Source organism: Lobosporangium transversale, assembly GCF_002105155.1.
Source record: "Lobosporangium transversale strain NRRL 3116 chromosome Unknown BCR41scaffold_16, whole genome shotgun sequence".
Classification (NCBI taxonomy): Eukaryota; Fungi; Mortierellomycota; class Mortierellomycetes; order Mortierellales; family Mortierellaceae; genus Lobosporangium; species Lobosporangium transversale.
The window spans coordinates 17,783-28,495 of NW_019028994.1; the positions used below are offsets into that span (position 1 = coordinate 17,783).

The following is a 10,713-nucleotide window of genomic DNA, read 5'->3' on the forward strand; positions in this document are numbered from 1 at the left end:
CCTCATCACAATCCTTCTCTACATCAACTTGTTCTTCAAATGGCCTACAACAGCAAGTATCACAAGCACCCGAACGGACAATGGGTCTCATGAGTGCAATTCTGATGGTAATGACAGGGTATGGTGACTATTTCCCTACTTCTTATTTTCCTTTTTCTTCTCCTTTCCTTTCCTTTCCTTCACCCTCTGCTTGTTTCCTGTTCAACATACAAAATGATGGAACAATCCATAGACTAACATCACCTTGACTTTTTTTTTTTACCTTTTTCTCCCTCCCTGGCCAAACCTTCAGATCATTGGAACTCTCATCGGCACTGGTATCTTTGCATCTCCAGGGCCTTTGTTCGATTCCGTAAACTGTACCCAAACAAGCTTCATGATCTGGGCATTCGCAGGTATTATTTGCACAATCGGTGCATTTGCCTATGCTGAGCTGGGGACCATGTTTCCAGAGTCAGGTGGGGACTATCAATACCTGGCTCGAGCCTATGGCAAAAAGATGGCATTGGTCTTCGGATGGTCTTTTATTACCATCTTGAACCCAATTGGCACTGCAGGGATTTCTGGCGTCCTAGGACGGTACGCAGTTGATATGATTATATATTTCAAGACAGGGACCAGTTCAGGTGCGGGTCCTGCTGTTGCAGCTGTTGGCGCTGCAATGGTGACCGGTGCAGGAAGTGTTTTGAATGGGACAAATTACGTCGCTCCACAGGTACATTCACCCTTTGCACCAGGGACGCCTTCTTATGCATCGTTCCCTAATGACCCTTTAGCCCAGAACCAGACAGGCGCGGTCTTGCCTAGTTCAGGTCATTCGGATGATATGCCATGGGTCGTACGCTCCTTTTCGATCGGTTCCATCTTAGTGATGGGAATGATCAACATATTTTTCTTGGAGGGAGGCAAATATGCGAGCAACATCCTGGCTATGTTCAAAATCGGCGGCATGTGTATGTTAATCGTCATTGGGAGTATGCAAGCTGCGAAAAACCATGCACAAAGTGAAGCCTTTAGTATCCCGATCGAACAATCCAGCCACAATATTTCCGATTATGTGAGCGCGTTGTGTTTCGCATTTTTCGCTGTAAGTTATGCAAAAAAAAAAAAAAAGATTTCTCCCATTACTTTCTCTTCCTCACAGCTTCTTTTTCTAATCTTTTTCCAATCTTTTTTTTTTTTTTTTTTATTCCTCTTCATTAGTATAATGGATTCAATAACATCAATCTCGGTCTGGGAGAGCTTCGTGACCCTGAAAGGAATCTCAAGCGTGCCGTCTGGATAGCAATGCCCTTCGTCACTATCCTGTTCTTACTCGCCAATTTTGCATTCTTTTCCATCCTATCTTCTCACGACCTACGTCATGTCCATTCTTTATCTCTCCATGCGGGTCACACAGTCTTGGGTCAACCTGGAGGGTTTATGATGGCAGGCACAGTCGTCGCATCAGCTCTTGGATCTATCAACGCTAATATCTGGGCTGGATCTCGGTTGTTAGTTATTATGGCCAAAGATAATGCCATCATCCCCTACCCCATCGGTAAAGTCTGGGCACGAACTGGCACGCAAGCCACTGCAATGGGTATCTTGGTTGTCCAAGCTTCGATCCATGCATTGATCAGTTTAGATTTCAAGACGTTTTCTAAAATCTATTCAGCAGTCGGATGGACTTGGTATGGCCTTTCTATCCTAGGCCTCCTGTACTTGCGCAAGAAGAAGCCAACATTCCCAAGGCCTGTAAAAGTGTTTTGGCCTCTAGCGCTCGTGTTCGTGATGGTGGCATTCTTCCTGGTGTTTGGGTCCTTGACATTGGCATTTATGAGCACTGGTATTAGCCCGGAGCTACAACAGTCGGAGGGTAGCAAGGGAGAGCCAGATGATGCCGAGTCCGGAAGATACACACCTGTGATTATGTTTGGTATGGCTATTTTGTTCATGACAGGCGTTGTTCCCGCGTTCTATCTGACAAAGTGCTTCAATCGACGACAGCAACGCAAGCGTGCAACCAAATATGGGCAATCTGAAGAAACCCTTAACCCATACAACAATACCGATGGTCAGAGCAAAGACCCAAATGGACATGCTGGTGCTCTTGGGTGCCCTCAGCCCGACTTCGAACGCAAAAAGCTATCGAGACGGTTTTCAAGTTCATCCTCTATCACCTTGGTCATCGAACAAAAGAAGATTAAGAAGAGGCAGTACCAACAACATCAACAACTAGAAGGCTCTCGATGCAACAGTCCTCAACCTGCACATTTTGAAAGCGATAGTGATGATGAATATGGTGACAATGAAAAAGAGATTGCCCGCGTGCAAGAGCTTCGCTCTTCAAAACTTTCATATGACCAACGCTCTCACAATCCCCTGGATGATGTTGAGATGGGAGGTGCTCGTACAAATAATAATACCCAACATCAAAACAGCAGCAATAACAATAATGACCGGATCGATACCTACTCTCCATTTTCGGGTCCAGTAATGGCCATTACAATACCATCGCCGGAAGCTTACAGAGCCGCTGTAAACTCTCCATACAGACAGTGTCCGTCTCAGTTTTTGGACATCCATGGAAATGGTAGATCAGGTCCAAGCTGTTCCGAGATCACTTTGAGTCTCGCGGATGAGTATGTTTGCAGTACTAATGGCGAAGATGATGATGATCGCACCAAGGAAAAGGACTCCCAGAGTCAAGACAAGATGGGATGAAAGATCTTCAATTCTGTATTTATATTTCCTCTTTTTTTTTTCTTTTTTTTTCTTTATTTTTTTTCTTTCTTTTTTTTATAAAGTTGTCTTTAATTATTTCTTTTTGCATTGTAGATAGAGCATAGATAACATTCTTTATCCCGATCATTAAAAACAAAAAAGACAATAGATAAATATGGCTTGAGTATTTTTAAAAAAGTACTCCACGGGAGGAGAAGGTCTTTTTATTTATATGGTACAAGTTGATAAAAAAAAGTATAGGGTGGAAGCGCCCTACACCAATATCCAGTTTTTCGTCCTTAATTTTTTTTTTTTTTTTTTTTTTTTTTTGGAATATCCGTAGTAATCTGTCACTCAGTCTTCGTCCAACTCATCAACTTCTTCTTCGTCATCATTCCTATGCCGCGAAGGAGCTTCTATATCTTCGTCTTCTTCTTCCAACTCATCCTCATCTTCTTCCTCTTGGCCGTCATGGTCATTATCATTGCCTCCTCCGTCCACATCTTCCTCTTCTTCGTCCCCGTCTCCGCCTCCATCATCATCCTCATCTTCATCTTCATCCTCATCTTCATCTGTATCTTCTCCAAGGCTTTCTTCCTCCAAATCCTCTTCATCATCCTCTTCAACTACTTGCTGTTTCTTAGATTTTTTCTTATTTGTGGTACTAACATCTTCACCATTTTCATTATCACTGTCACTGCCCTCTGCATCCGAATCATATTCTTCCATAATTTCATCTTCGCTTTCCGGTGCAAAATCCTCATCATCTTCATCATCGTCATCGTCATCCAGAGGGTTAGCCGAGATTGTCGCTCCTGCTGCTGCCCCCGCTCCTGCCCCTGCAGCTATTCCACGTTGCTTTTTCTTCGTGTTCGCTTCACTCTGTTGTGATGATTGACTAGCGCTTTCAGACATTAAATCATCATCATCTGCAGCTCGTTCTCTCTTCTTGGAACTTGCAGAAGAAGATGCAGTCGTGGGTCCTTTATCCTTCGCTTTTAGATCTGCACTCAAGCTTCTGTCTCGAATCCCAGCCTTCTTGATCCATTCTTCAACTTGACCGAATTCCTTAGTATCAATCATACTAAAGCCTACTACTCGACGGTTATCACCCTTAGTCTCTTGTGGGACGCCCTCAAGATCTTCTGTTGTAGCGTTTCCGCTGGTATTGTCCATCACAATCTCCATATCAAATGTTCTTGACGTGACAGAATGAAAACCAATTGCTTCTATCACAGCTGATCGCATGAAGAGAATAGGCTTCCGGAACGCAAACAGGATCCCTGTTGGGAGTAAATACATCGTTCCTTGATTTGATTTTAAATGTGCAGAGAAATTGGGGTATGCTTGTGTGCGACTTGCAATGATATCGATCGCAGAAGAGTTATAGTTGGTTGGATTGGAACGATGCAGAAAATAGGAAAGAATTGAAATTATGATGGGGTCAGGTCGTTTGGAGCCTGTAATGAAAGGGATCGGCGGAGTCTGTTTCTTTTTGTTCGTAGCAACCACAGAAGAGTCAGCTGACATTGATCGTAAATCATCCTCAAGTCCTACAAGCTGTTGATGTTGTTTATGAAACTCGAGTGTAAAATCTTTACCGTCGTCCGCCAAGGGTACGGCCCAGACGGCGTCCTTGCTGCTGCCTGTACTAATTCCAGAGTGTTTAAAAAACAAGATTAATGCTGTCTGTTTGGTGGTGCGTTCTAAAAACGGTACTGCAATGACACGATAGAGAGATTCATAGGGTGCACTACAGATAATTTCTGTATTATTTGTGTTGTTGGCAGCGGAAATGAGAGCTAGATCTCGTTGATGGAAAGAGAGGACTAGTTTCTTGCGGATAGGATGCAAAAACGATTGAGGGGAGGTGGAGTAGATAGCAGGACCAATGTCCTCAATTGTTGTATTAAGCTTTGCTGGCGCTGTTGCAACCGCAGTGGATATGTTGGACCCCGTTGTTGTGGCTTCAGAGGGAGTCCTGTTAAAGTATTGAGCGATTCCTTGTACAGGCTTGGAGGGAGATCCTGATTGCTTGATCTGAAAGTATGTGAGCAATCTTGTCATTACTCCAGCAGTGTCTGGGTAAGTCGTGACCAGGTCCTGCACTGCCTTGGCCAAATCCTTGTCATCCTGAATCGTTGCCGTGACAAGCTGCGGCGAGAGAGTCATGTTGAAGAGAGAGGGAGGGACAAGTAGTACACGGAAGAAAAAAAGAGCTAATTGTTGTGAAATGAATCAAAAGAAAATCTATTTGCCACCATGTAGGAGACGCTGGCTGCAACTTGTAAGGAACATCAGCAGCCTGAGTGGCTTATGCACAATGCACGACATTTTTTTAAGTTGATACACGCTCCAAGGATGACAATCAGAAGCAATTGTCCCTTATTAAGGTTATTTTGTTTTCTGAGCATTATTCCAAACCAGACAGTTTGATGATTTGACTTCAACGCAAGCAAAGCGCAAGGGATATCTGTTTACTTATTGAGTGATGCATCTAGAGAGGAGCCGCTGCACAGCACTACTTGGTTTTTTTTATTAAGCATATGTTTGCTATTGAGCTATCTACATCTTACCTGGCTACTATCTTAAGCTATATAAGGCCAGACTCTTAGCCACCTTGGAAAGTACTTTCCTTTGTCACTATCGAAAAGTCTCTCCAAGATGTTGTCCGGAGCACACCACGTGGAGGTGGTCTGGCATCGTGCTCCGATAGGTCAGGCCCCATGGCCTTGCAAACGCCCGCACACACACCCATTAACCCATTTACCCATTTACCCGTTTACCCATTCCCGCCCAGCCGAAGGGGCTCCACCATCGCATAGCTCATTCAAGAACCAGCGTAGGTATATGCCCATTCGGACTCTTGGATATGCATTATTGCTATATTAAAGTGTTTTGTGTTAGTAGGTTTTTTTTGTTTTGTTTTGTTTTGTTTTTTTTTTTTTTTTGTTCTCTTTTAGTTTTTCATCGTCTTTTGAACTTTTTTTTATAGACACATATCTTTTGTGTATTTTTTTATTGTCTTTTTTCTTGTTTTGTTTTCTTTACTTTTGTTTTTCTGAATATTTATGTATCTTTTTTCTTTTTTTCTTTTCTTTTCTTTTTTTTTTTGTTCTTTGTTCTTTATTCTTTGTTCTTTGTTTTTTTTTTTTGATTTTTGATTTTTGAATTTTTTTTGCTTTTTTGTTTTTTGTTTCTTTTTTTGTTTCTTTTTTTGTTTCTTTGTTTTCTTTTTTTTTTTTTGTTCTTTTTTGTTCTTTTTTTGTTCTTTTTTTTTGTTTTGTTTTCTTTTTTTTTTTTTTTTTGTGTGTTTCTTTTGGTAGGTGTTTGTTTTTGTCTTGATGGGTCTCGTTTGACTTTTCTTTAGTTTCATACTTCAGTTGGTGGCGTCAGCCTTTGGGTACCAGTGCCTCCTAGAGCACACCGTGAAGAGATGGCTCGGTCATCATGCCCTGGGGCTGCTTGAGGCTGTCAGGTTGTTCTGGGAGGGCTTTCAAGTGAAGCAGTCGGGTCGCTTTAGCGAGGCCGTTTGAGCGAGGCCGTTTGAGCGAGGCCGTTTGAGCGAGGCCGTTTGAGCGAGGCCGTTTGAGCGAGGCCGTTTGAGCGAGGCCGTTTGAGTGAGGCCGTTCGAGTGGAGTGCGACTATGCGAGTGCGACTGTTTGAGTACGGCTGTTTGAGCGAGGCCGTTCAAGTGCGGCTGTTTGAGTGGGGTCGTTTGAGTGGGGCTGTTCGAATGTGGCAGCATGGCCGTGACTTAGACTCGAGCTATGAAGCTCAAGCTGGCTTAGATGGATCTGCACCGTTTAGAGTCTAATCGTGAAATGAAAAGAGAGAGAGACAGACAGAAGAACAAAAATCAGAACAAGAACAGTGCAGCATAGACTGAGGAAGCTAAGAAACTCAGTAGGGGTGTGTGTTTAGAGAGTGTTGCTTACCTTTCATCTTGGTCAGGAGGCCGATGGTCGGGGAGACCGAGGAGAAAAGAAAAAAAAAAAGAAGAGAGTCAAAATTGGTCCTTTTATTTTCTTTTTCTTTTTTTTTAACAATAAAAAAAAAAGCTTGACATGTGCTGAGTGACTTCTGAAAGCGCAATATCAAAGTAATGGATATAATAAATATATACATGTAGCTTGCTTGTTGTACGCTCAAGAGTGACCAATAAGAATATAGAAATACAAAGAAAAAAAAGCGGCATTGCGGCTATCTACGCGTTTTTTACGTCATTCATTTTATTTCACATGAAGAATGGGAAAGCTCTCACGGCTGGAGGTGGGAAAACAACTGTCTTCAAGCTCTGCAAGCTCATGCAAGCAGCATTCGAACCCCAACTGCTCTTGAACTATTTACTCCTGTTAGTAAAGCTGGTTTTCTTTATTCCCTTCGCCTATTCTTTCTCTTCACTCCTGACAAGAGGTGGGATAGACTATTGTGGGAACTCTACCGCAGCAGGCTGCCTTTTTTCGAGAACGTGATAGAAAATAACACATGACAATCCTCAGAATACCTCTGCGCCTTTTTTTTTTTTTTTTTTTTTTCTTTTTCTTTTTCTTTTTCTTCATCCAATGCAATACAATGTAAAATAAATATACAATATAATTCAGGACATTATAGTTGATCAGGGTGTGCATTTGTGATTTCTTTATTTGAAGGTGAAACCAAGTATTAACATTTGTATGTGGACCAATAAAAAGCACACAAGTGCCGGAAATATGACATGTCTCACTTTTATCGCGTTCTGAATAGAAAAAAAAAAAAAAAAAAAAAAAAAAAAAGGGCGAGCTGAATACAGCCTGCTGAAGCACAGTTCCCACAATAGTCTATCCCACCTCTTGTCAGGAGTGAAGAGAAAGAATAGGCGAAGGGAATAAAGAAAACCAGCTTTACTAACAGGAGTAAATAGTTCAAGAGCAGTTGGGGTTCGAATGCTGCTTGCATGAGCTTGCAGAGCTTGAAGACAGTTGTTTTCCCACCTCCAGCCGTGAGAGCTTTCCCATTCTTCATGTGAAATAAAATGAATGACGTAAAAAACGCGTAGATAGCCGCAATGCCGCTTTTTTTTCTTTGTATTTCTATATTCTTATTGGTCACTCTTGAGCGTACAACAAGCAAGCTACATGTATATATTTATTATATCCATTACTTTGATATTGCGCTTTCAGAAGTCACTCAGCACATGTCAAGCTTTTTTTTTTATTGTTAAAAAAAAAGAAAAAGAAAATAAAAGGACCAATTTTGACTCTCTTCTTTTTTTTTTTCTTTTCTCCTCGGTCTCCCCGACCATCGGCCTCCTGACCAAGATGAAAGGTAAGCAACACTCTCTAAACACACACCCCTACTGAGTTTCTTAGCTTCCTCAGTCTATGCTGCACTGTTCTTGTTCTGATTTTTGTTCTTCTGTCTGTCTCTCTCTCTTTTCATTTCACGATTAGACTCTAAACGGTGCAGATCCATCTAAGCCAGCTTGAGCTTCATAGCTCGAGTCTAAGTCACGGCCATGCTGCCACATTCGAACAGCCCCACTCAAACGACCCCACTCAAACAGCCGCACTTGAACGGCCTCGCTCAAACAGCCGTACTCAAACAGTCGCACTCGCATAGTCGCACTCCACTCGAACGGCCTCACTCAAACGGCCTCGCTCAAACGGCCTCGCTCAAACGGCCTCGCTCAAACGGCCTCGCTCAAACGGCCTCGCTCAAACGGCCTCGCTCAAACGGCCTCGCTAAAGCGACCCGACTGCTTCACTTGAAAGCCCTCCCAGAACAACCTGACAGCCTCAAGCAGCCCCAGGGCATGATGACCGAGCCATCTCTTCACGGTGTGCTCTAGGAGGCACTGGTACCCAAAGGCTGACGCCACCAACTGAAGTATGAAACTAAAGAAAAGTCAAACGAGACCCATCAAGACAAAAACAAACACCTACCAAAAGAAACACACAAAAAAAAAAAAAAAAAGAAAACAAAACAAAAAAAAAGAACAAAAAAAGAACAAAAAAGAACAAAAAAAAAAAAAGAAAACAAAGAAACAAAAAAAGAAACAAAAAAAGAAACAAAAAACAAAAAAGCAAAAAAAATTCAAAAATCAAAAATCAAAAAAAAAAAACAAAGAACAAAGAATAAAGAACAAAGAACAAAAAAAAAAAGAAAAGAAAAGAAAAAAAGAAAAAAGATACATAAATATTCAGAAAAACAAAAGTAAAGAAAACAAAACAAGAAAAAAGACAATAAAAAAATACACAAAAGATATGTGTCTATAAAAAAAAGTTCAAAAGACGATGAAAAACTAAAAGAGAACAAAAAAAAAAAAAAAACAAAACAAAACAAAACAAAAAAAACCTACTAACACAAAACACTTTAATATAGCAATAATGCATATCCAAGAGTCCGAATGGGCATATACCTACGCTGGTTCTTGAATGAGCTATGCGATGGTGGAGCCCCTTCGGCTGGGCGGGAATGGGTAAACGGGTAAATGGGTAAATGGGTTAATGGGTGTGTGTGCGGGCGTTTGCAAGGCCATGGGGCCTGACCTATCGGAGCACGATGCCAGACCACCTCCACGTGGTGTGCTCCGGACAACATCTTGGAGAGACTTTTCGATAGTGACAAAGGAAAGTACTTTCCAAGGTGGCTAAGAGTCTGGCCTTATATAGCTTAAGATAGTAGCCAGGTAAGATGTAGATAGCTCAATAGCAAACATATGCTTAATAAAAAAAACCAAGTAGTGCTGTGCAGCGGCTCCTCTCTAGATGCATCACTCAATAAGTAAACAGATATCCCTTGCGCTTTGCTCGTGTCGATCGTGCTTAAGGGAAGATGCCATTCTTGGGAAAAAAGAGAGCTACACAGGCAAGGGTGTCGAATTATTATTCGGATCTCAGTGACCTTGAATGTCCTTGTCCTTATTCTCTCCAAGGACTGGGTTATCTTCGCCTATCTATTCTCCTCTCCAACAAAACACTTTCCAGAAAGACATTAATAGCGTATACGCCCTTTATGTTTTGATCAAGGCGCTGTCGACCTAATGTTTCCAGGAACACTCGCAATTGCTCACTGAATACACCTGAACCTTTAATTTCATTTCATTATTCCATTTTTGAAGCGATGGCTGCTACGTGTTCCACGCGTCTCACACCTTCATCTGTCATATACGCTTCGTCTATCAAGCACCCTCGCCCTGTTTATAGCTTTCTGAACCATCCGACACCATTTCTCAGTCGGGATCTACATCAGGCGTGCAACATATGGGCCATGCAACACACCATCCGAGTTATTGCATACCGAGGCTTGGGAGTGCGTCTCAAGGGCACTTCCATTTAAAAGATTAGAATATTGTGCGAAGGCTATGGTGGGGCTTTATAAACGGCTTCCGCCCGGTAACAATAGTAAAACAACTTCTTAGTCTCCTTGACTATCAGTCACCAAACATTTCGCGAATTACAAAACCAATGAGCGGCGGAAGATATGAGGCTGTATGACAAGATTTACAGCTCACCCCTATCGATGAGTACACTGCACCATATAGACCCATATAGCGTATACGATGAATTAATTTACCACTCACGTGGGGCAGACGATATTGTTGGTTTTAGTTTTAGTCACGTGTAGAGGGTTCGCCACCAACTATTTAACGAGCAACAGCTCAGGAAAATCTGGCTCCTTGTTCCTTATTTTTACACAAGAGCCATTTGAGTACTGACTGTTCTCGTCCAGGTAAAGAGCCCTCACAACGTTCGTCGTCAGTAGCCATAGATCATTAAAGGTTCCTTATTTTTACACAAGAGCCATTTGAGTACTGACTGTTCTCGTCCAGTCTTTGAGTAGTGTGTGTGTTCTTTTATTGTGTTAGAATTATTTATCTATCTGCAGCTGGAAGTGACCGGCTTCATAATCCACCAAAACGACCTAAATCTCCTACCACATCTGCCCCTAAATTTTGCAACAATATCTTATAGTATATAAGATGTCGTCTGTCCAGAAATAAAGACCCCTCTCTTTGTCCTATT

At 42.0% G+C, this 10,713-nt stretch overlaps 2 protein-coding genes across 2 annotated transcripts; one reads left to right on the forward strand and one right to left on the reverse strand.

Annotated features, from left to right (window-relative positions):
- Positions 1-292: 292 nt before the first annotated feature.
- Positions 293-1,770, forward strand: BCR41DRAFT_285868 (amino acid/polyamine transporter I; the record flags this gene model as incomplete). Its single annotated transcript, XM_022020276.1, has 3 exons — positions 293-620; positions 813-1,087; positions 1,204-1,770. Coding segments are annotated over 3 exons (1,170 nt in total), but the record flags the coding sequence as incomplete, so codon positions are not given.
- Positions 1,771-3,041: 1,271 nt separating this feature from the next.
- Positions 3,042-4,950, reverse strand: BCR41DRAFT_352448 (histone chaperone Rttp106-like-domain-containing protein). The gene has a single exon (XM_022023952.1). The coding sequence runs from the start codon at positions 4,876-4,878 to the stop codon at positions 3,061-3,063; it is 1,818 nt and encodes a 605-aa protein (XP_021881796.1). The 5' UTR covers positions 4,879-4,950; the 3' UTR covers positions 3,042-3,060.
- Between the last annotated feature and the right edge of the window lie 5,763 nt (positions 4,951-10,713).

Excerpts from the sequence above, each read along its gene's own strand:
- BCR41DRAFT_352448 (XM_022023952.1), bottom strand. The coding sequence starts at position 4,878 with ATGACTCTCTCGCCGCAGCTTGTCACGGCAACGATTCAGGATGACAAG.